At 47.7% G+C, this 24,807-nt stretch overlaps 6 protein-coding genes across 6 annotated transcripts; 1 reads left to right on the top strand and 5 right to left on the bottom strand.

Moving 5' to 3' along the window:
- Positions 1 to 106: 106 nt before the first annotated feature.
- On the bottom strand, positions 107 to 2,435 carry Asppvi_006233 (WD40 repeat domain-containing protein; the record flags this gene model as incomplete). Its single annotated transcript, XM_043302138.1, has 6 exons — positions 107 to 327; positions 387 to 1,158; positions 1,209 to 1,568; positions 1,631 to 1,977; positions 2,038 to 2,136; positions 2,204 to 2,435. The coding sequence occupies 6 exons, from the start codon at positions 2,433 to 2,435 to the stop codon at positions 107 to 109; spliced, it is 2,031 nt and encodes a 676-aa protein (XP_043158073.1).
- Positions 2,436 to 4,936: 2,501 nt separating this feature from the next.
- On the bottom strand, positions 4,937 to 10,688 carry Asppvi_006234 (putative DEAD/DEAH box helicase; the record flags this gene model as incomplete). Its single annotated transcript, XM_043302139.1, has 6 exons — positions 4,937 to 6,539; positions 6,597 to 7,831; positions 7,900 to 9,945; positions 10,009 to 10,331; positions 10,392 to 10,487; positions 10,544 to 10,688. 6 exons carry the CDS (start codon positions 10,686 to 10,688, stop codon positions 4,937 to 4,939), a joined length of 5,448 nt encoding a protein of 1,815 aa, XP_043158074.1.
- Positions 10,689 to 11,321: 633 nt separating this feature from the next.
- Positions 11,322 to 14,169, bottom strand: Asppvi_006235 (putative C2H2 zinc finger domain protein; the record flags this gene model as incomplete). The annotated part of the gene is made up of 3 exons (XM_043302140.1): positions 11,322 to 11,839; positions 11,904 to 13,938; positions 14,005 to 14,169. 3 exons carry the CDS (start codon positions 14,167 to 14,169, stop codon positions 11,322 to 11,324), a joined length of 2,718 nt encoding a protein of 905 aa, XP_043158075.1.
- A 6,505-nt stretch (positions 14,170 to 20,674) lies between these two features.
- On the bottom strand, positions 20,675 to 21,987 carry Asppvi_006236 (putative mitochondrial carrier protein (Rim2); the record flags this gene model as incomplete). Its single annotated transcript, XM_043302141.1, has 3 exons — positions 20,675 to 20,714; positions 20,773 to 21,720; positions 21,788 to 21,987. The coding sequence occupies 3 exons, from the start codon at positions 21,985 to 21,987 to the stop codon at positions 20,675 to 20,677; spliced, it is 1,188 nt and encodes a 395-aa protein (XP_043158076.1).
- An 874-nt stretch (positions 21,988 to 22,861) lies between these two features.
- Asppvi_006237 (60S ribosomal protein eL21) lies at positions 22,862 to 23,587 on the bottom strand (the record flags this gene model as incomplete). The annotated part of the gene is made up of 4 exons (XM_043302142.1): positions 22,862 to 23,186; positions 23,294 to 23,341; positions 23,411 to 23,478; positions 23,552 to 23,587. The coding sequence occupies 4 exons, from the start codon at positions 23,585 to 23,587 to the stop codon at positions 22,862 to 22,864; spliced, it is 477 nt and encodes a 158-aa protein (XP_043158077.1).
- Positions 23,588 to 23,637: 50 nt separating this feature from the next.
- Asppvi_006238 (40S ribosomal uS4 domain-containing protein) lies at positions 23,638 to 24,771 on the top strand (the record flags this gene model as incomplete). Its single annotated transcript, XM_043302143.1, has 6 exons — positions 23,638 to 23,870; positions 23,936 to 23,973; positions 24,047 to 24,065; positions 24,144 to 24,242; positions 24,302 to 24,535; positions 24,594 to 24,771. 6 exons carry the CDS (start codon positions 23,638 to 23,640, stop codon positions 24,769 to 24,771), a joined length of 801 nt encoding a protein of 266 aa, XP_043158078.1.
- Between the last annotated feature and the right edge of the window lie 36 nt (positions 24,772 to 24,807).

The following is a 24,807-nucleotide window of genomic DNA, read 5'->3' on the forward strand; positions in this document are numbered from 1 at the left end:
TCCTCTAATGCGGTCTGTCAGTTGAATGCGAACAGATATCCGAGTACTCTCTCGAGAATGTAGTCTAAGGAAAGATATACTGAAACTCTGTTCTTATGTACAGAAATCACMAGAGCTCATATGCAAGTTCTTCGTCCAACGGACTCCTTCTGACAGGCCGACTCCGCACCGATTTTTCCTTGTACTGGTTGAATTCGGGCAAATAATTTAACTTGCAATCGTAGCTCTTCCCGATCGATGGTGTACCTTCGTCATCAGCAGCACCATCGTTCCAGCTATGCAGGCTGCAGGTACCTGTGGACAAACCCCAGCCGTTCCAGGATGTTGCTAAACTACAGTCAGCATCCCGCCAGTGTACTTCCAGAGTTAGAAAAGGATGGTCTTACCAGCGAGGACTGGCGCGCTGGGATGCCAACTCGCATCCCGAACGCAGGTCCTCCACAGCATCTCCCCGCTCCTACTCCTGATTTCATACGCCGTGGTGAATATGTCAGGATCGCGCGGTCTCGAATTCAGAGTTGCAAGTCCGACATCAATAGTGCCCGCAAGCGTTGCGTCCAGGTTGTAAATATACACTTTGCCGTCTTCACTTCCGGTGTAAACGTAGCGCGAGTTTGTGCTACCCGGCGGCGAGAAATGGCAACGGATGAGCGTCTTCAGAACCCGATGACCTCGGAACGTGACAACGGAGCAGTCGTGTGGATGCGGCTCGTAGTAATCTTCGGGATAGGGCTCGAATCTGTAATCATAACCGGTGGTATAACTGCTCACGTCGATGTCTGCAAACTTCGCTGTCGTCATCATCTTTCTCAAATCCCACAATTTCATCGTCTGGTCCTTCCCGTTGGAAAGCACATATCGGCCGTCTCCTTTGCTGTCGACGTATGTGATACCTTCCGTATGACCTATGAACACTCCAGCCTCACGGCCGTCGCCCATGGAACGCCGGTCCCAAACACGAATCGTGGAGTCATCCGAGCCGGAGTACAAAATGTGAGGCGACGATTTATCGCCAAAGCAGACGGCGTTGACATCGTCTTCGTGCTTCTGTAGCCTTAGAACAGACTGCCGTGTTTCGATGTCATAGACAATTACGGAATTGTCAGATTTGCCGGCAACAATTTCGCGTCCATCACCCGAGAATCGGATTGACCATATCTGTTACCTGGTCAGCGGCTACGCGACAATCATTTACGAGGGATGCGCACCGCAGTATGAGAGCTATCGTGGAAGCCCCGCCCGACACGGCCTAGGGACAGATCCAACACAGAGGGGTCAGATTGATCAGCTGGGTCGGTCGGTGCAAGGCAGACGATATTTCTAATGGAGGTGTATGCCAAGAACTTGTTGTCTGGACTCAAGCTCGCATCGGTAATGGTCCACTGGCCGAATGGATAGTCGACAGTCTTGTAGTACTTCCACTCGAATGGATTAGATGTATCGTACATCCGGACTTTGAAGTCCTGCGCACAACAGAAGAAGAAGTTACCGTCGTCAGAGAATTGACCCGAATAACATCGCGAGTCATAATGAATGATCTTGTCTGCGGCGGAACCAGGTATCAAATCCTAAGAGGCCCACCCAATTAGTACAAAGCTCCTGTTTCCATCGCAGGAGGTCGAGAACTTACTTGTGCAGTTGACTGGACACCCAGTCTCTGCCTTCCAGACACGTCAACTCCCAGTTCTCTCCACATCATCTTTGCTGCAAGAGTCTTTTTGCGTTTCTTCAGCATGTCAACATAGTAAGGATCGTCTCCGAAATCACCGGATCGCATGAGTTCTGTACCCTCATCACTTGGAACCTTCGGTAAATTCTCGGCTCGCGAACGTCGTGGTCTTCGTGAATATCTCAAGAAACCGAACTCTTCGTCGTCTTCATCTTCATCACCTAACGTGCCCCCTCGCCACCCATTGTAGTGGAGGATATGTCGCAGACCATTGGAAGCTAACAGATTCAATAATCGAGCAGCTGATACTGCTGGCACCAGTCAGTGTCGATAAAGAAGTAAATGCGAGTGGTGTCGGGTAATGATACCTCGAGTCTGTCTACCTTCTTGAGTTTCTCCGCCAGGATCTTGATCAGGATCATCCATGGAGAACTCAATATGTATATTACCTAGACGCAAGTGAGGGTCTTCAAATTGTTCGACCCGAGATTAGTCTCATGTGGAAGATCAGCAGTCCATCGCGGGGAAAGCTACCGAAGTGACCTTCGCCATCTTCATCCTCATCCTCATCTTGATCTTCATCTTCATCTTCATCCTGGTCTCTATCTTCCGTAACCTCGGACTCCGGTTCATAATCCATGTCATCTTCCTCCTCGTCCTCTTCAAGCCACTCCCTAGCCGGGTGCCACACTGTACCGGAGACTGTCCGAGGCGGAGACTCTTCCGACCTGTTACTACCAGCGGAAGACGAACCAGATGGATTCATAGTCGGTAAGGTATGTGATCAACTGTTGCGGCGGGAGGCTATATCAAACGTATCATCCCGGTATCCAATATCTCTGCAGCTTCAAACATGAACAAGAAAGAAGTGAATGTCCATGCCTCGCGGATCTGTTTGATCTGAGTGAGTTGGGGCATTGTTGCTTAACTTGCTTATCGATAGGTCACCAACTCCGGGTTATGTCATCTGGTGGGTTCTCCGCTTTCCGTTAACCCCTATCTCCGAGTGTTTTGTAGTCAGCAGTGCCTAGGTAACGTAATCCACAAGCGAGCGGCCATTCCAATCGAGCGGCCACCCTCTTCAGATTTGACCGCGTCTCATTATTTTGAATTAATTAGCACGTCACCATGCCTCTAAACTCACATAAAAAATCAAGGGAATTAGCTGAGCAGGAGGGAAGGATTCTACTTGCAATATCTGCTCTTAAGAATGATTAAATTTGTAATATTTCTGAAGCTGCATGTGTTTATAATATCCCCTGTACAACTCTTCGACGACGCCTAGATGGCCATATCTTTTGACCTGAGGCACGCGCAAACGGGTATAAAATGACTCAGAATGAAGAAGAATCACTTATTAGGTGGATCTTATCTATGGATTAATGTGGAGCAGCTCCTTGGCTATCTTATATTTAAGAAATGGCTAATATCCTCCTCTCAAGGCGCGGATTACCTGTTTCCCAGACTGTGGGTAAGAACTGGGTATATAACTTTATTAATTAGCATGAAGAGATTAAGACTCGGTACTCTAGGCGCTATAATCACCAGTGTGCTAAATGTGAAGATCCAAAGATTATCCAAGAGTGGTTTAATTGTGTCTAGATTACTATAATGCAGTATGGGATTGCATATAAAGATATCTATAACTTTGATAAGACTGGCTTTATAATGGGCTTAGTAGCTACTGCTAAAGTAGTTATAAGAGCTGAGATGCTTAGTTGGCCCTTTCTTATCCAGCTAGGGAACTGTGAATGGGTTATATCTATAGAGTGTATTAACTCTACTGGCTGGGTGCTTCCACCATATATTATCTTTAAGGGAAAGGTCTATATTAAGGGCTGGTATTAAGATCCAGCCTTACCAGCAGACTGGTGGATTGAGGTTAGTGAGAATGGATGGATGACTGATTAGATTGGATTATGATAGCTTTAAAAAGTCTTTATTCCTGCTACTACTAGTCGGACAACTGGTAGATATTAACTATTAATTCTTGATGGCCATGGGAGCCATCTAACTCCTTAGTTTGATTAAATCTATACTGAGAATGATATTATTCTAATCTGCATGCCTGCACATTTATTACATCTACTCTAACCTCTGGATGTTGGCTGTTTCTCTCTGCTAAAACGCGCGTATGGCTGCTTGATTAAGGATAAGATACAAAATGGTTTCAACCATATTGATAAGTTTGACTTCCTTGAGGCCTATCCGCAGGCTTACATAGTAATCTTTTTAGCAGATAATATCAAGAGTGGCTTTTCTGCAACTGGATTAATACCACTAAATCTAGATTAGGTGCTCAGTCAGCTTAATATCTAGCTTAAGACCCCTATACCACCAGGCAGCTAATCGACTAATTCCATCCTAAAAATACTATATAATCTTAAGCAGCTAAAAAAGCAGGAAAGCATGCTTAAAAGGCTACTCAGAGAGTGTATATATAGTCCTCCTACCCCTTCTAAGGCTGCGCTAGATCAGCTTATCAAGGGGTGTGAGATGGTAATGAATAGTGCTATCCTTCTTGCAAAGGAAAACCATAATCTATGTGCTGTATATAAGAAGCAGCTTTAAAATAAGAAGTGATCTAGGAGGTAGATGGAATCTGCAGAGGGATTCTTAATCCAGGAAGGGCAGCAGTTCATTCAACAGAGGAATCAGGCTGAGGAAGCTATCCAGGCAGTAGATGCAGAACAACGCCCTCAATGGGCACCCCTGCGCTGCAGTGACTGTCATATTATAGGCCATAAATGATTGCAATGTCCGCAGCGCAAGAATAACTAGTTTTAGTAATATAATCATGTTTTAGGCGTTCAAATACCCTCTAATTTCGGCCGCGGCCAAAATTCTATGGTTTAGTGGCCGCTCGATTGGAATGGCCGCTCGCTTGTGGATTACGTTAGTTGCGGTCTGTAGAGCAGCCATAAGAGCACAGAACTCTTGACCGAGCAAGTCTCTAGGTACCCTCGCGTTATTGGTAGGGGGAAACGGAGCTCTGATTATGACAATATCTATCGCTAGGTGCCTGTAAGGGCCTAAGAATAATTACAGGTACCTGGAGATGGGTCAAAATTGTTACAAATCTACTGTACCTAGAACGGATCGTCCAGACACCTCTTATTGCTTTATTTCAAGTGCATCTCCAATACTCTAACACGCCAAAGTCACACATGCTCAGGACCAATCAGATGGTTTCGACGTGGCCGCCAGAAGTTGTAGTGTTTGCAACATCCATCAGGAGTTGATCCGAAACTTCATCTGCATGTTGCTTTAAGCGAAGATAGCATGGAACTTTTCGTCGAACTGCTCCTTTAACTCGCGGAAGGCGCTCAGCACCTCCAACGACACCATTGAAGCTCGGTCCTCATGCAGAATACCCGGAGCCTCTGTGGTATTGTCTTCTTCGGAGAAGGAATCACTGTCATTGCTCATACCGTCGTCCCATTTCTCCAACCCTTCCTCGTCAGTCGTGGCCCTGGTAGTTCCAAGTGATTGTCGCATATGAGGAACTTGGTTATCAGTGCGCTTCGACGCGACCTCTTGACCCACAGACTGAACATCAAATATCTCGTCTTCTTCATCCTCGACCGAAAGAGTTGACGAAGAATCATCACTGGCGAACATTTCTTCCAAACCTGGGCTCTTCAGGTCGGGATCAAGATAAACTTGCAGAGAAACAATGATCGTAGCCAGAATCAGGGAGAAGTCATTCAGCAAAAACCACGTCTCAGAACGAGAGATGAAATTGGCGACCTCAAGGGGTTCCACACATCCGTGACAGAAGAAGTCATACAAATAGGCATTCAAAGGTGCCATATCCCCATCCGGATAAACATCAAGGTGTGGTATGACACTCTGCTCGAGAAACACGCCCGACCGGACCGAGTTACAGAGGTCCTTCATGCTCTTAAAATGATGACCGTGACCCGAGAGCCCAACAAAAGCTGAACGTGATTGATTCGCTTCCAGTACCCCCAGCAAGCGACTGAGCTGTCGGTTCCCACTACCCCCGACTGGCACTTTGCTAAGCGGCAACTCACACTCAGGTTCTTTCAGGTGCTGTTTGACGAATGTCTCGACATACGCTGTATATGTCCTAAGAATGCTCTGATTATGGGCTCGAATCGCCGATACGGCATTCGGTGGCAGCGGCGGCAGCAGCACGATTGAGGGAGACTTCAACTCTTGTCTCCTGGTCAGAAGTTCCTCATATCGATAGCCGAGAGACTTTCTTCCAAATAGATGGGCTAGCACGATCATCAACGTCCTCAGCTTCTGCTCTGTGTTCTTCCGGTGCTGCTTGCACAATTCCTCAAAGTAGCCTGCACGAAGAAGAGCATGAAATGAGAAGGCACTATTTTCAGTGTAGTACAGATGCGCAATGCTAGAAGCCAAGCGAATTGGCTCTCCGCGTCTCCCGAGAAGGCCCTGGCGGCGCAGATATTCAATGGAGAAGCGGAGGTGATGGAGTACCTTGTCCTTCGACTCGGCACTTCCGAAGTTAATGCGCGGCTGAGACAGCAAAGAATTGATTGCGCGTACTGCGTATGGCGACGCCTTGGAATTATGAAGAAGGATGAACAGTCGAAGCACAAGACTGGTCGTGATAGGGAAATGCCCGTTCAAATCCGGAAGCCGTGAACTCATCAATTGATATGCCTTGTGACGGGGAATGCCATGGAAGATAACATTTCCGAGCAGATCGAATCCTCGACGCCCTGCTCGACCAGCAGCCTGACGGAAATTGAGCGCAGTTAAGAAGACGCTGTCACCGCAGAAAACCACGGTCGAACACGGCATGTTGATACCCAAAGCTAGCGTTCCAGTGGCTACAACGACGCGCAAGAATCCCGCGCGAAATAGCCTCTCAACGCTGTACAAATAGTCAGCTAGTATCCAATGCTCATATCAGGGAGGTCACTTCTCATACCATTGGCGGTAACGACGGTTCAATCCAGCGTGGTGGACGCCTACTCCTCTCTTCAGAGCTTCAAGAAGCAGAGGCTTAACCTTGCGCCCTTTCATCATCTCGATCTCCTCGAGAAGTTCAGTCCAGTCGAATTTGTGAGTATCGGCAAACGAAAATTGCTCTAGAGGCCTGTCCGGGTCAAAGCTCTTGAATGGACTATTATCTTCCTCCACATCCTTTGCGGTACTCTCAGTTTCCTCTCGAGATTGTTTAGGATTGCTCTTTTTCTTGCTTTTCTCCCCAGTTTGAGCTTTCTTGGTCGTGAGTTTCCTGTATTTCTCGTACTCCGCCATCTTCTGCCTCCATGATGCACCACTCTTGTACTTGTCCTCAGCTTTGACTAGATGCTCTAGAGTGGTGGTTGCGATATTTTCGCATGTCGTCCGTGCATAGTTGAAAAGCAGAGCGGGTAGGGCATTTTGGGAATGCAAATCCACAAGGAGTGGGAACACAGATGTGCATAGCTCTTTTTTCGTATGTTGACGTTCGGGAACCACTAGATCGCTCCGATTCTCTTCAATGCTTTCTGAAATCTGCAATCCTCGAGCAGATGCGAAGATAGCCTCCAAATCTCTCTGCACCATTTCAAAAGGGGAGTGACTATCCTGCATCCATGTCGATAGAAGTTCCTTCAGCTGCGCCTCCCATTCATACACGTCGCTCCGCCTAATGAACGATGGAAGGGCAAGTTGTGGACTCAGAGATTCTGGCACAGGAAAATCGACTGACGAGTACTTTACCATACATCTCCAAAGTGTATAGCAGTCTCTTGGCTCAAGGGAAAGATCCTCAGGAATTTGCCGCTGCTTGCTAAGAAGGCTGGTGATTGGGTGGAGGGGTTGCAAGCCCTCAATATATTTGGGCTCAAGGAGGCCCTTGTGCATCGATCGGCAGAGGCCTTCGAAGGGACGATCAGCCGGCATATAGAAATACTTCCGAAGGTCTGAGTAACGCTGCGTATGCTGAATCAGCTTGAGAGTCACCCCCATGTTGTTCTGTGTCGACTGAAGCCAATCAGCGAACTCTGATGGATTTCCCACGGTTGCGGAAAGGGCAATGATACGACACGGAGCGAGCAATAAGAGTTGCTCCCAAACCAAACCATCCTCGGTATGACCTATCGAGTGAATCTCATCAAAGATTATGCATTTGACTCTAGGAGCCCATGTGGTGGCGTTTGACGAGGACAAAAGCATCTTAAAGACTGCTGTCAGTCGAGAAAACACTATAGAGGACGAGTGATAGCGGAGTTCGTTGCACTTACAATCTGAAGAAAGTGAGGCACTGTCACTAAGATCTGACACTTCAAAGGATCATTTATGCGAACATCGCGAGTGGAGATAGCCCAAACTGTCTGCTCAGGACCAGGGTACCTTTTCCGAAAACGTGCATGGATCTCTGCACCGATCTGATTCACCAGCGCTTTTGTTGGAGCTACATATACCAGGACTCCAGTGTCGTCTTCCTGCAACACTTTCGACATGGCATAGAAGCTGATGAATGTCTTTCCCGCACTGGTTGGGGCCACGACGAAGACACTGTGGTTCTTGTCAAGCTCATCGAGCACATCCTTCTGCCATTTGTCCGGTTCAAAACCCACGCGGTCGTCGGGCTGTGCGCCAGTGTGGCGATCCATAAATGGCCCACAATGGAGCAGCTGAAAGGCTTGAAAATCAAGTGGCGCACCCAGCTGGCGTGGTTTAATGCAGCTAATATCGAAATGAAAATACAACTGCCGACACGGAAGAGAGGACGACGGCGATGGAGTATCATGGATGCTTAGTTTACAGCATATTCCATGAAACATTAAATACATTTCATGGGTCATGAAGTTGATTTTGTGCCGGAGAGTTCGAATTTGGTCCCAGACATCCCTCGCTGAGGCGACGAGCTTATTCTCTTCTTGAAGGGAGGTCTCTTTCTGCCACAGAACCACAAGAAGTGTCAAAAGGTATAGGCGGAGCTCGGGCTCCAGGAAAACTCGCTTCCGTCTCTCCTGCCGGTCTAAGAAAGCTCTGACATCGTCCACCTGATGATGAAGGTCTAGCTTTTGCAATTCGAGGAGCTTCCGTTGCCATGAATCTAGCCATGATGATTCTTCTTTTTTGGCTTTTTCAACCTCCTGTTTCTCTATCAACTGCTTTGCTTTAGACGATAGTTTAACGGATTTCGTTTGCTTTCTGGCAACTTTTGATGACATGATCACTTGTTGTTCGAGCGCATTGCCCTTGGCATTGGTAAGGCTGGCTGCGTATTTGGTGAAGTCTCGGAATATTTCCTGGCTCCGTCGCGCAGGATTGTTCCATTTGGTTGTTGGTTTTTGAGGAAGTGTTCTTCGCTTGGAATCAAGCAACCGTCGAGTATGCCAATGCGTCTTATCCTCGAAGCCTTTCTCGTGATATTCCTTCTGCGAGTTCTCGATGACTACGCGTACGCTGGCGAGATGTTGATCAAATGTAGGGTGCTCGAACGGCAACAAGGCATACTTGCTTTCCATGTCTTCATCCTCTGCATTCGTTGCATGCGTTGCATTCGTTGCATTCGTTGCATTCGTTGCATTCGTTGCATTCGTTGCATTCGTTGCATCGTCGTCATCCGTTTTGTCATCTTGATCTTCTCCGTCTCTTTCGTCTTCCTCATCCTCCTCATTGTCTTGATCGTTTTCATGTTCGTCATCGAAGGCGGGCTCTTTACTCTGCAATGTCGCCGCGTACGAATAGTTCTGAGAGAAGAATACTTCGGGACCGCCTAGTTCTTCAATACTATTCAAGCAGGTCCAAATAGCATACCAATCGTCACTGATGAGGCTGCTCAGCTGAGCCACTTTCTCGACTGAGCAATACGCAGCGCAAGACCTAAAAAGCCTGCCATCAAACAGGTCATGCAGATCTGCCCAGGATTTGTTTTTGTTTAAGTCCTTCCATTCGGCCGTTTGAAGCATGGTCGTTGCTGCCTTGCTGAAATTTTTAACGAACTTGTTGTGCATCTCCTCATTTGGTATCTCGGGCCTCACGGTCCTTCGTTGCTGCAGAGATAATCGTTTGAGGCAAGCCAGATGCAATAGCAGTATAGCTATCACCTGTTTGGATGCTTCATTTCGATTCTGGGCCAAGAGTACCGATGCGACTGCCACAGTCAAAGCCTCCCTACTTGTCATTGCCGAGCCGCCCTGATGACTGTTTGTTTCTGCAATAGAACGCAGAACTTGGATGCATATAGATAAGTGTGGCGGCTTCTTGGTCTTGAGCTTCGCTTCTGATTCACTGAACGGGAGCGTGGATGAGCTCGCTTGAATGACTCTGGTCAAAATCTATACTCATAGTACACCGTCAGAGGGCCTCCTATGTTACACCAACTGGGAAAAGAGACAAACCTTGCTATCACGCCACTCGATCTCATTGATTATTGCCACATCCAGTCCAAGGGTCATCATGTTACCGATAACGCAAAGTGTATCATCGATGAGCCGACGTCTAGCCTGCAGCACTCCATTGTGGCACATGACGAAGTAGACACTATACGTTTGGACATACTGGTGAAATTCAGGAGATCTCATAGAGGGAAACCGGTGAACTTGAAGGTCAGGGTACTGATCCTGAATATGCATTCTAAGATGCTGATAGATAATCTCTCTCGCCAACTGATACTTGGAACGATTGATATTTGAAGCTGCTTTGGTAGAAATCCCTTGGTTCTCTAGATCACCAATCAGTAAATATCAGTTCGGGGTCCTCTGTCGAGCAGGAGAATGTGTACCATCAAAGAAGACTATGTGGAAATTGCATTTCGTCGACAAAAACTTAGAGAGAAGTCGCTCTACGTTGTAAACACCCTGCAGGAGCTGGAACCCAGCTGAGAGCTCGTAAGTGACACGGAAACCGCGAGGTACGTGGTCGTAGAGAACGTACCCTTAAAGTCAAGAGCAGGATCGTCAAGGCACTGAAGCACGACGGAGTCTCCCTCAAGACAAAACAGCTCTTGTCCTGCGTAGTCGCTCACCAGATCGAGAACCTGGGAGCTAAGACTGGCATACCAGTCTCGCATGCCGTCCATCGTGTTGTTGCATGAAGGCCAAGCGTGTGCAGAATGACAGCTGGAAGAAATAAGAAAAATGTTTAAGGGATGAGGAAGAGGACGAGTAGACACGTGTTGTGGAGGAGTGGTGGGTTGAGATTTGTTTGCTTGCTGCAGGTGCAATAGGTTAGCAGCAAGCTCAGGGCCTATGGCACAATCTACATTGCCGCAGGTAGCCCTGATGGTGTCCCTCCCATTGTGTTATGTTTTTTATGTTTGTATTTATTGTGTATTTTCCTACAGCAGACCAATAGCATAGCATGCCAATGAATGAAGTAGGCGAGCATCTTACGGAAAGGTCTTTTCGCGTAAATGACATAAGATCCAACTTGAGGTAACATGAGAGGGTATAGTTTCATTTCTGTGATCATGGCGTCAATGACTTAAGAAAATAAAGGATTCAATAAACATTTTTACAATGTTATGTCCGCTTCATTGCGGCTCTTCTTGCTTATGACGCAGAAGGCCAAGGGTCAGGAGAGGAGAAGAAGGAGAAGAAGGAGATATAGTAGACAAGTCCGACAAAATTCCAAGGCCTGTCATGCCAATGGCTCCTCCAGGAGGATACAAGAGCAATTCCCGTGATCGTATCAGCATCAAAGGAGCATATCATCATTCAACCAACATTGTATTGAGTGGGCGTATCGGGGCTCCAGCGAACTTCATCAGAATCTGGACCAGCATCATGAAAAGAAATTGAATGTCATCCCTCCCGTCATTCAAGTTGTTGATGTCGAGTGCCGTGGAAGCGAAGCCTCCAACGATCATTCCCGCGTTACTAATCATCATACTCCATAGCTGGGAAAGTGAGAGGGTGTCGTCGCGCATAGGGAGATTGATTGTGAATCCAATGAGACCAGGATATTCTGGGGCAGTCTCAGATGTTCGATGCTCATCTGCTTCTGGTGCCTCGAGCTCAATAACATTCGTGACCGTCGCTTTGAGTTTGAGCAGCTTAACAATAACACGGAGCCTCGTCTGAAGCATATGTGACCTTCTTCGCAATATTACTGCTGTATCTGTAAGGTCTGGATTTGCCGAATCAAGTGCGTCATCCAGGAGCAGCATTTGGACCTCTGTCCTGAATAGAGGTAACTTCTTCCGTGCTATGGCCACGCCGTCGGGGACATCTAATGTTTCTTTCAGTCAGCGGCGGCTTATGACAATGACAAGTTGAAGCGTTTGGAGACTCACTAGCCCATGTCGAAAGGTCAAGCGCATGCGAAACGGACGCTATGGAAAGAGTGGCCGGGTCCCCAGTCCAAGTTATGCAAGGCTGGATAGCCATCTCCGACATGAGTATTGCTGAATGGGTAAGAATGTCATGTCCCTTTAGCAGGCCCCGGGCAGTCCTTGTGTCATAAATGCCAGAACGACCAAGTGCATGACTGTCTTGATTGCACGGCAGGAATGGCCGCTTGCCATAACTGTCAAGCTTGGCAGTAAGGATACCCAGACAGTCGCTTTGTAAGTTATTGTGAAGGACCAACAAAGACTTCGTCTCCTGGGGAACGGCGTAAGGTAAGATAAAAGTCGGATGTGTGGCAGAAATGGTCTTTGAGCATGCTCTGAGCTCTTTTGTTGACTCATGCAAAAATAGTTCATGCTGAAAGACTTGTGAAGTCAAGTCCAACTCTCGGCCAAGCTTCCAGGGTGGTGATAAAGATCTCCTAGGAATATACGCATGATCAGGATATCTTTCGTGATGCCAGGGGCGTAACTGGTTACTTCGGTGGCGAGCCTTGCCTGCGCAAAGGTGGCATTTTCGCTCAGCTCCATTGGATGCTTTACAATGAGTGCAACTCTGCATGGTATGGCCGCAGGTCCTGCACTTTGTCTCGCAAGACTTCTCAAGCTTCCCTGACTGGTTCTTTCGAGGGTTTTCATCAGTTGGCCTTGGCCGTGCGTTTGTGTGACTTCGTCCAGAACTATCCGACAAATGTGGTGTGTTCTGGGCGGCAGACAATTGCTTGAAGCTGTCCAGACTAGCATTCCTCTTGGCAGAAACTGCTGAGCCTTCTTTTAGGGTCGAATTCAGGGTGCGGTGATAATCTCGTAAGTTTGTTGGACTACGGATGGGTGATAGGTGCTTGAAACCGTCTTTATTTTGTACTGAGTCGGCACGAGTACGAGCATGAGCGTTGGCCACAGGCGGGGGGCTGTGCTCGGCTTCATCAACAGTATCAGCAACAATGCTGGCTTGGGTATTGTGTTGAGAGAAGCTGGCACCATGGAAACTGAATTGCTGGCCAATACTGTTGAAGTCAAAATCGCGTCCATCCACGTTGTCTCCTTCAAAAGAAGACGACGGCGGGAAACCTGATCCATCGTTACCGCCGGGGCCAAAAAACTGCTGGCCACCAAAGTCTGCCCCGTCTCCGCCAGTGTTTCCGCTGCCTCGTCTGCTCTGACTGGCGCTGCTGTATGTAGAACTTCCACCAGGTAGACGGCAGTGCTTCGTGACGCACTCGAAATATCTCTTCCATGTGGTTACTTGGTTTGGACAAAGCCCACACTTCTTTGGAGGGGGGCATGGCCGGGCTAGGTTGTCGAGACAGCCCTTGTTCAGTAAAGAAAAGGCAAAGGAACCGTGCTTGACTTGCAAATGGCCACGAAACTTGTCCCTTCTCGGTGTACTGAAGGAACATGCATCGAACGGACAGTGGTACTTGTGCTCAGCTTGGTGAGTAAGACTCACATGCCGCCGAAACGTTCCACGAGTTCCGTACACCTTCCGATTGCCTTGACTGCAGAGCTTGCAAAGGTACCTATCTCGCGGAGAAGGTATATTGGGAGCACCTAGGTCAAGTCTCTCTTGTATTGATGTGTCCAGCTTGCAGAAGGTAGTTTTAACAAAACTTCTCAGGTCGATCAGCTGGGAATAATCGAGTTCAGGCAAGGCTTGTAGTGCTAATGAGTCCCATAATTGAAGATCGTTCTTAAGATGATTTACCGTCACGAGCGGACTGTGGACAGCGTCTTGGGGCTCCAACGGCATTTGCACGGGCTCTGCATCACGAGATCTGATAGTTGGCCATTGGCCAGCATAATCACCTTGTGACAGCGGAACGTCGGGTGGAACCAAATTGCTGCCAGTCAAGTCAAGAGACTCAAGTGTCTCAAAATTGCAGTTGGTGCCTGTCTCATGGCCGGACAATTGGGCTGGCCCCCCTGTACTGCCGATACTGGACGGAGACACCGGAGAGAAGAATGGAGTTTGGCTATGACTCTTGCCAAAGTGTTAGCCAGCCGCTTTAGTGGATCAGCAAAATACACTTGCGGGTGGTTGACTTACGAAAGACATGTCAAGGGTCGGAGCTGGAGCTAAATGATCTCCCAGTGTCTGGACGGGAGGGCCAGTGTAATGGACGGCACGCCAGATGACATTGGAGCCGGTGTATATATCGTCTTGCTCGTAATTGAAGTCATCATCGGTATGGCCATTGTTCAGAGGATCCATGATAAGATATCTTTCAACAGAAGTTCAATAAATTGACAAAAGACAGGATGCTAGGAAGTCGAAAAAATCAGAAGCAAAATAGTACAGAGACTCATAAGTGACATACGCAGGAGAACAAGTTTCGGATGAAAGACGGAGGAGCATACAGTTTGTAGGTAAAAAGCAACGATTTTAGCGATACACAAACACCACGTTGAGTACAAAAGAGTGTCACTAAGCGCTGGTAAAAAGCAAGAAGATGCCCGCAAAGACAGAATGTTCCTACTTTGAAGGCAGTGGGTAAATGAACTTGGAACGATGGCGAGGAAAAGAGAAATTTGGGAAATGTCATCTTTAAGAGGGATGATCAGGTACTCATCTTCCTTTACCTGGGTGAAGCACCACGGGGCTGCCATGGGAAAGTTAGTAATGTACAGCCTACTAGACCATGCCTGCCTGATTTTGTTCCATGCACCTTAGCTTGAACACAGGTAGGGGTATGAATAAGCCCATAAGAACTTAACTACCTTGGAACAGGCACATTAACGCCTTCTTGCTTGCCCTCATGTTTGCAAATTTTGTCGGAAATTTTACTGAGCACGTTAAGCGGAGAACAGGTGTTCGAAGGATGTTGACACTTGACAGAGGAAGCTAGAGGTCAGAGTTCTCATCAAGGTTCACAGGATGAATTATCATAATAAATTGCTTGACGGAGATTGATGTCAAGCGCCTGTCCGAAAATGTATCTCACTTGGCGGAGGAAGGATTGTATTCGGGGGATGCGATGGATGACTTCGCCTCACTCCCGTCCGCGTCCCTGCAAGTTACTATACGGTATTTCACTAGCAAGTTGAATTGATACGTATCAAATTCAGATTATTTAGGCGATCTGAGGTACTCGCAAATGCCGATGTCCTGCACCGGGTACTTCATTTATAACGCGAAGGATCGACCACAATACTTTTTATTTCCAGGAGTGCTTGGAATACAAGCAGAGCCTCAATTGCGTTGTCATCTCACATTTGCCTCTCCTTAGAATTTATTGCAAATATTTGCAAATAATTAGCAATGAATATCCCAAGCAAAAAATAGAAGCCCCCTAGATACATGCTTCTTAACCTGTTTACTGTTTCTTTCTAGTCATGGTGCAGCATGATCTCTGTTCTTAGGCAAGCGCTGGTGTGACAACCATGAACCATGATGACATACGGCTACAGGCTAAGCTACGAGGACTGAGGCTTGGGCATTATTCGGCATAGTGACGAAACCCATACGGCTTCGAGTGTGGCTGAGGATGCCGAGTGATATTAATTATTGGAAAAGATTGTGTTGAATAGATCTCTGCAATGGAAAACGTCATTCTCCAACCTCAAGTGTAGTCATCGTTTCAATGTGGTTCCTAGGTAGGTAGCAAACAAGACAACAAGAATTATTATTACGGTTAAGATCACTGCAGTGTCCCCGAAAAGAATCTTTCTTGTAAAAAAGGGACAGAAAGTACCAGACATAGGCTCGGCGTCAGCGAACTGGTCACTCTGTCAACTTGGTCAAAAAACTTATTGGCTCACACCTTCCATAGTTACCTTACCTACGGTACCTACATTACTATGTTATCGTGGGTAGACTAGGAAAGATTGTTCGCTTCTTGCCGAGTTCTCTGACGAGTTACCTGTCGAGTAAAGCGGAATTCAAAACTTTAACAACTGGATGGCTGATACCTTGTAAACCACATACGTCAACTGCGGCCTTCCGAACATTAATCTTTCATGGACCTACGTATCATAATAGGTAGGTACAAGGTAGAGAATTTGCAGCAAGTCAGTGCTCGATCCCTAAGTAACTATTTGTATGCACTGCCGCAAATAATGATCAGGTTATGTCTGGTTGACTGTTAATATTTCTCCTCGGTACCTCCCTTCGTGACCCTTCCTCAGTGGTTATTTGAGACTGGCTGAGTTCGCCTCTGTCTTCAGAAGTGAAGCGCAAAACGAATAAACTGTGGAGATAGATGTGGAGACATGGAACTCTGGGTCCGGGAGGCGGGACGTTTCCCGCCATCCAAGGAACCAAGACAATCTAGATTCCACCCGTGAACACATACACATATCATGTATCAAACAAGTCCAAACGTCCCCGCAGTTGGGGTACCTAGAGAGTAGAGATATCACGACATTGAACTGAATAGATGTAGCTGATCTATTGAAGCCTCGGCTCTCGAAGCTGGAATGCGATAACAATGGGAGCCAAGTGGCACTTCCAACTGCGGACTACGGTGAATCGTCCTGATCATCTGGATAGTACAGCTGGCGAACGGACCCGCAAATTCCGAGGGCTAGAATGAACGGTAGCCAATGTCGACGATTTCTTTGTTGCACATTGTAGAATCCACCTATGACACGCMACATCCTCCATATTGTTTCTCACTAGCCACTTCAGCCACACAAAGATGGCGCAGCACTTCATTGCTTTTTCGAGGCACACTGCAAAGCCACCTCTCATTGTAGCATTGAATCATAAAAGCGCTTTAGACAGAAAGTCAATTTTGTTGAGCGATGCCTCTTTCGTAAGAGATGGCTAGATTTCGATTTCAACCGGCCTGGTGAATCTTCTAAATCGCTCACCGGGTCAAGCCTACGAAGGATCGTCTAGCATATGCTCTCTCTGCTGAGCAAACTTGACAGCAGGCCAGGCGCCTCCAAGGCTCCCGAAGGAGCTAAAAGGCAAATAGTGACACTGGGCAAATTCTTACCGCCCATCATCGGTCAACAACTCGTCGTCGCTACGGGTACAGCAGACTAAAATGTCCTTGACAGATACTATCACGTAAATGGTTTGTCTCGAGGTCTGAGCATTGAGAAGCTGAAACATCTGAGCCACCGAGACACTTCTGGATTTGCTGCCTAACACTCAAACAATAAGTAATGTAATGACTCACAAGCTCAGTTGGCGCATTTGCCATAACGCTGCTGAGAAGAACTACCGAAGCGAAGGTCCTCCAGATCACCATTACTAAGGAGTGAGTGCTATTATGATTTTCGGACGGTGGCCGAGAAAAAAGAATGAAGATATGCGGGGATCTTTAAACATCATCTAGAACATGTCGTGCAGATCTCGGGGCATCCGACTTCCCCCACTGGTGCTGAAATTCTCGTTCGAACCTGGAGGTCCCAGAATCAAGGACCAACCCGAGCCATGGTCACGTTCACTCTACGTACTCTTAGCGTTGGGACAATGCACTTGAGTTTGAACGTCTTTGCTTTTTTTTCTTTGTCTTTGTGGTTGACCGTCTTCTTTGGGCAATTTCATTATTTAAAAAGGTTTGTTCAGTTGGCTTAGAAGCGGAATAAAATTTTCATAAGAAAAAAGCTTACTATCTGTTACTGAGGAAAACAATGGAGTTAGAAAAGAAAATAATCCCTTATTTTCAAAAGGAAAATATAATCCCGATCATTAGGGTAGATTGTGGGCCAACTTAAATTCACAGTCCCACATCTCTGCTAGCATGCAGCTTCTGTTAGGTTCTTTTCCATGTTCGACAGTTGCCTAAGGCTCTCTCATTATTCCTCAAAAGCGAACTTTCCGAAATCCTCGAAATTATAGAATGCATGTCACAAGAAAAGGGAAAATACAACTGTATGAGAGAAAAGAGGCAGAAGAAATCAGTCATTAAAAAATATTCTAACCGAAAGCGGACTACATGACGCGATTACGCTTTCCGAAGAAAAGGCATTCCGTACATCAGCCATACGTCCAAGCTCGGCGCTCTGAGTAATTATTTTCTTGGGCTTTTCTCTGAGTTAAGTTGCACAGGGCTTTTTTGGGCGTGAACCTCGCTAGGGGCGGTGCAAGGCTGGATGGACAACAGGACCATGAGACGAGAGACATGGACTATAGACTTCGGGACAATCTGCAGAACTCCAATAGACGCCTGACTAGGTCGAAACCAGAAGATAGATTGCGGTGTAGTTTCTGGGTGAGTCAAGGTACTATGACATATATTATCACTGTCGGATGAAAGATCCCTCGACAGTAGTTCCTTGATCCACGCAGCCTGACTCGTCAGGCAACGGCTGACCCGACCCTAAGCAAGTCTACAATGCTCAAGGTGCAGCAAATAAGCTTGCTTGGGATAGGTATCTGCGTGTGAAGTATAGGTCTTAGGAGGACTGATGCCAATCAGACTATCTTTTGGGAAGTCGGAGTGTAAGATGCGACAGCAACTAGGGGCCCATAAAAATATCTAAATGCTTTTGGCCTCTGTCACCCAAATACAAAGCTGTCTACTTAGACAAGCAGGAGACCTAATAGATACAATACAAAGGGGAAGACCGAAGGTGAGGATACAAAAAAGGTTGGAAAACTGGATCAAATTGGCAACTTTTGGTTTCGCTTTTGCTGCATCGTGACCGGTGTCCAAGGATCTGCTTTTGGAGACTGGTCCAGCATAGCTTGCAGCATTGGAGGAACGTTATTGTTGTTTTGGTTTTGCAAGGATGACAAAGGATTTCCGGCGCCAGCAGACCGAAGAATGCCTTGAGGAGCTGCGGTGATATCATACCGGTGTGTCCAGGAGCCGATATGTAGAAGGTCCATTTGTTGCTGAGTGGCGTAAGACATTCGGTGTCTTGAAAAAACTCAGTTAGCCTGAGAAGGCTGAAAGCAAAAAGGTCGGCGAACTGAGAAGAAGAGGTTGAAGAGAGCTGGGACCGACTACCTTGGATTGGTTGACACTGGAATAATATTACACCACAGGGTCGTGATGGGAATCCGGTAGGGTCAGATACAGCAAGGGGAAAAGAGAGCTCAATACCAGGCGAGATGTTTCTCAGTAAAGAGTCTGTATCGCGGAGAAGAGTCCTGTCAGAATGCTGTAGCTCCCTCCGCACGGAGGAAGGTGACCTTCTTATAGGAAGCATCGCATCGCTAGAGATAATGTTGAGGGGATGTTCAGATAAAAAGACAAAATACGGAAAGCTTCCCCTTCATCCTTTTTAGGTTAAACTCGAACAAAGCCTGGATGATACAGCACAGAATAGGTGCAACAGTGACATATCGAGGGCAATGCTGGCCCAGAACAAGGCAACAGCTCCAAGTGGGAACAGAACTATCCGTTGACGATACGGATAGCTTCCCTCTGGTGCAACTTTTCCAAACATGAATCGCCGTTTCACCTTGCTCACATTACCTTCTGGCCGGATGTATCGCAAGAAGCTACCTACTGGCCTGGCATTACCTATTTGGGGATGATCATAGTAATGGGTAATGGATTCTTGGAGCAAGCAGACGCGCCGATCATCATTCGCCAATTGATAATGATGAGCTCCAAGCTTCAGTACTGGCTTGGCCTGGTCATACTTACCTTAGACCCCTATATAATCTCAAAGCCGGCGAGCAGCAACAAGTCGTTCAGTTGTCCATACCCCTCACTGCGCCTCTCCTGCTGAGATTATGCTAGTTTTTCTTTTTCTCGTCAGCTCACCTTCTGGAAGCATGAAACGGTCTTCCACCTTCTCGGATCCATGACTCGCTGTGTGCTTGACCGCTGGTCCCTGGCAGGATCTGTCAGCCTTGCGCTCGCCGAGTGCTTAGGCAGCCAACGATCAGGCCTGAATGATCTGGTTGACTCGTAAATTAGACATGAGGGTTAAACACAATCAGCTCGCTTGCAGAGGCAAATTCCATACCTTGGCCCAGGTATAGACTACTTCTGGTACTGGTCACGTTGCCTGTTGATTTCACAAAGATAGTGTTGATGTTAGTCAACGACACGGTGACAAGTTTGCTGAGATGTAGTAATACAATAATGGTAAGGTACCTAGTTGGAACATCAACGCCGTTGCTGTTGCTTTCTATTGGCTTTCTTGCCGCATACAATCTAAAGTATGTGTACGTAATAGGTTGCACGTTCTCCAGGGAGTTTAAGCCACTATTGTGAGGGTACCTGGATATATTTCTTGTGTGACACATTCACAAGTCTACCTATCTACCTAAAAAAGCCAACGCAGGAGGATGACATAGCAAAAACTGAAATCCGAGTACTGAGACACTCACCGGTCAACTAGAGGAAATGAGAGCAAGATTTTCTAAATCATATGATGGCTTGATGCAGTGTACGCTGATGGGGTTGGTGTGAACATCAGTGGTAGTGGTACTCCGTACCTGAATTAGATATATCGAGCAACCCGAATTCAAGTTGCTACCAACTATAGCATGATAATATTTGTTCTTCTCGATCAAGCTCTCTTTTTAGTAGACAGTTCTCTACGGCTGATCCGACCCTGGTCCAACCCACCATATAGTTACAACGAAGTGGTTTCTCAGCCTTGTATTAGATCAAATGTGAGAGAAGAGTGAAGACGCCGAGCCGAGCAGCAACCATCCAAGAATCGCGCCATATACATGCAGTTGACCCTTCTAGTCAATAATAATAACACCAGTAAAAAAGTGGGGTCAGATATAGTACAAGTTTTACGCTCAAAGACAATCTTGTCTGCGCTCCAAAGTAGAGAGGACAACCTGGGGTAATTTATGAAGTCGTTCCGAAGACGCGCAGAATCACCTCGTACCTAAAGCGATGATGTTAGAAGCTGATCCTATATGCAAGCAGGGACAAAAGATACTCACATTCCGAACATAATGGCGGCTGACGGAACCACACGCAGCAAATGCGGTGTGAGACCGCCATACAATCCGAGCATACCCTCCTCCTTCCACACAGTCTTAAAGCACTGCACAAGACCGGTGTATTTCATCTGAACCTTGCCATCCCCCACAGATACAGTGGGGGCTTGCCTCAGCCTCGTTCGGACAACTTCGTGGGGGTACGTGGCGGCCGCAGCAATCAGTTTCGCCATGCCCGCGGAGCAGATTCGACCACCCCACAACTCCACGTCGTCCCAGATATTGTAGAGGTGATTGGGATCAGCACGCTTGGCTGCTTCCCTGCGCGCTAAATACATCTTCATTTGTTCGTACATCACCCACTGTAGAGTTGACTCGGTCACACCGAGGTATGATGCGGAAAGTCCCTTGTACAGGCCTCGAATACCCTCGTGGCGCACCGTCTGTTTGATACAATCCCAGCTGTTCTTATACTGCCGGCCCTTGCCATTCTCGGCGTTAGACTTGTCTAGTTGTAAGCGTGTCTTCACCAGCCAGATTGGGTTGGTGGCCGTTCCTGTGGCAATTCCTGCTACGGCGGCCGCCGTCAGATGGATTCCGACGGGCGTCTCCTTGGAATCGTGGTAATGAAAGTAGTCGCTAAGTATCCGCTTTCCGTTTCCATATACGTAGAAGTTAATGGCACGCGCCGGTACAACCCCAATGAGATTGGGTCCAAGGCCCTTAAACAGTGCGCGCCAGCCCTCATGGACATGTATCGAGCGCAAGATCTGGAAGGTCTCGCTAAAATGCATCATAGCGATCCGTGGAAGCGAAGCAAGTGAGTTAGATGGTGGCAATGGGTGAGCGGCACGGAGAGACTTGAGCTGGGCTTGGTAGAAGTCGGACTGTAACCGGGTTTTCAGGACATCAAGAGGAGAGGTAAGAGTCGCGGCGGTCATTCCACCAATTCTGTGGATCTATCGCATTAGCGTCGAGATCATCTCAACCACCATAAACTATAATTGTTTCTACTTACCCGCCGGCGACAAAATGGGCGAAAGGCTTCGCTTGGCTCTTTTTGTCGACATCTTGAGTGAACGGTTGCGTCCCTTGCGGTATAATTTCCCCTGTCTCCCTTGACTGAAGCATGAGATCTTTACCAGGAGTCGCTGCAGACTCTCTTGCTTCCAGATGCGCCTGCGCAGAGCTGGAGTGAGAAGTGGCTGAAAGAGGCATCAACAAGGCCTGGGGTATTATCGGGACGGAGAATACGGCAAAGATCGGTCTGACACGGAAAGCAGTAGCATTTAGGCAGTGATAGCCATGAAGAGGCAATATTCTCGGAAGTAATGTACGAAATGATTCTGATAACTCCAAATCGAATTAAATAGGGAGGCGTAACTGGCGACGAGGATGATACCGTTCGAGTTCAATTTTTTTTTTGGCGACAGCTTATTTTTGCCTGGGCGGAAACTCTGGCGGATCTCTCTGCCACTGCCGATTGGCAATCTCTTCCGTCGCCGCTTTAACGGCTAATGCAGGAACAACTACTGGATTATTTTATTCACGAAGAATATGAGGTCTCATACCGTCATTCTTTAGCTACTCCGATGTATGTACCTAAGCCCTAGTAGTTCCATACATATTTCAACTCTGATTCAGCGCTCGGCGGTGCTGGTAGAGGCGCCGCTTCAGGTCGATGCTACCTCGTTGCAGTGGGCATGACAATTCCTTACGCCTATTGAATGGAGCATCTCTAGTAAAGTGACACGATCTTGCGAAATTTTTACCCAAGCAATTGATTGAGTGTTACTCCTAGAAACAGCAACATCGCAGGAGTTATCGGGCGCTAAGTTGTCTGGCAGATTGACCAGTAGGTGCCTATCAGAAACCCGTTCAAGCCAGAATATCCAAATCGTACTGATTCTTCAAAGGGGGAATCGAAAGGTTTGTCTTTTTTTCTTTCATTGAGGGGAATCTATGCACAGGCTTGAGATGTGCCAGAACATCTGAGAACCCTAATTTTTATCGCTTCGTCTCAATGCAAAGTCCACCCATAGACGGAAAAACCCAGAAACACCAAACAACCGCATCGACCATATCCATTCGTTTAGATGTGGGTGTCGTAAGGGATGGGGGTGATGGTCTCAGCGGCAACACCCTCGACAACGTGACCCTCACGGGGCATGGCAGGCTGTCTCTTCAGGTGGAGGTGGATGCCCTGCTCCTTGGCCTGGCGCTTCTTGGCGGCGTTCTCCTTGACACGCTTGATGAAGTCCTCACGGGAACGGGAGTGCTTGACGTGCTCGATGCGAACGTTGATGCGCTTCTCCATGTAGCGGTTGCCGACAACCTTGTAGATGATGACACCGACGGAAGACTTGGTCACGTTGTAGACGACACCGGTCTTACCGTTGTAGACCTTGTAGGGCATACTGTTGCAAAATTTCAGCAAGCAAATCCTCAAATTTTCCACCACAATCACGCATAATCCGCGCCTTCCGGACTCCTCGTAATTGCAGAGGGCGAAAATTGTACTGACCCCTTCTGAACGGCACCGTTGACCTTGATATCCACAATGTCGCCAACCCTATAAAACAACAATCAGATCCTGCTCGCACATCTCTCCCATTATCATGTTCGAATTTCTGGTTCGTACCGGTAGGTCTTCAGGTAGGTCGACAGACGGATCATGCCGTTCTCCTTAAAGCCGCGGCTGAAGGCATACTACAACCATCGTCAGCGCTCCGTTTCAGTCCGCCAAAAAAAGCGTCGATATGAATCCATCGCATGAACGTACGCGAGTGCCCGATCTCAAACCGTGGGAGTGACCCATTTCTGCGGTGTAGGTGGTGTTGGTGTTGAAAAATTGTCGACAACGAAGAAATGCCTCCTTCTGCCGTACTTGGTGATGGTGTCAAACGTCCTCGGGTGCTTGGTGCGCCGCCAGGGCTAGCCCTAGCCCTAACCTCAACACGGTTAGACTCCACTTTTCTCCTCGCTTGTTTCCTCCCCAAAGAGCATCCTCAACTGCTGAACTTTGCGATCTTCGTGAAGTTTGGTGTGCTCGACAACATCACGACAACGCGCAATCAGCAGCCATGGCCCCCGTCCCGTGAGTATATGCCTCGCAATGAGTGCGGAATGAAGTCACATCATTCTAATTACCGATTCTGCATTACAGTCGCGTTTACTCCAAGACCTACAAGGTCCCTCGTCGTCGTAAGTATTTCTAATATATCCTACAAAAATGGAAAATCCATCAAAGTCCGAATAAACGCTAATTGATGTTCAGCTTTCGAGTCGGCTCGTCTGTTAGTACTCTCCGGCCACTGATCAGAAGCGTGCTTCTGTTTAAGTCGTGTGTTCCATGCCTAACCTTTGGTCGATAGTGACTCGGAACTGAAGATTGTCGGCGAGTACGGCCTGCGCAACAAGCGTGAGGTGTGGCGTGTCCAGCTCACTCTGTCCAAGATCCGTCGTGCTGCTCGGTATGCGTTTTGTCAGCCCTGCGACAATTGAGAGCAGTGACTAACATATTCCGATCTAGTGAGCTTCTCACCCTCGACGAGAAGGACCCCAAGCGTCTTTTCGAAGGTAACGCTTTGATTCGTCGTCTGGTCCGCATTGGTGTGCTCGATGAGTCCCGCATGAAGCTCGATTACGTCCTGGCCCTCCGTGTCGAGGACTTCCTTGAGCGTCGTCTGCAGACCTGTGTCTACAAGCTCGGTCTTGCCAAGTCCATCCACCACGCTCGTGTCCTGATCAAGCAGCGTCACATCCGGTATGGCCCACCATGCGATAGCGCTAAGGAGACGATACTAACCTATTTTAACCAACAGTGTCGGCAAGCAGATCGTCAACGTGCCTTCCTACATGGTTCGCCTTGACTCCCAGAAGCACATTGACTTCGCTCTCACCTCCCCCTACGGTGGTGGCCGCCCTGGCCGTGTCCAGCGCAAGAAGGCCGCTGCCGCTGCTGGCGGTGACGGTGAGGAGGCTGAGGAGGACGAGGAGTAAATGTGCCTTAACTAAAAATCAGGAGTACGGACGGGT

This window comes from Aspergillus pseudoviridinutans, assembly GCF_018340605.1.
Source record: "Aspergillus pseudoviridinutans IFM 55266 DNA, scaffold_4, whole genome shotgun sequence".
In the NCBI taxonomy this organism is placed as follows: domain Eukaryota; kingdom Fungi; phylum Ascomycota; class Eurotiomycetes; order Eurotiales; family Aspergillaceae; genus Aspergillus; species Aspergillus pseudoviridinutans.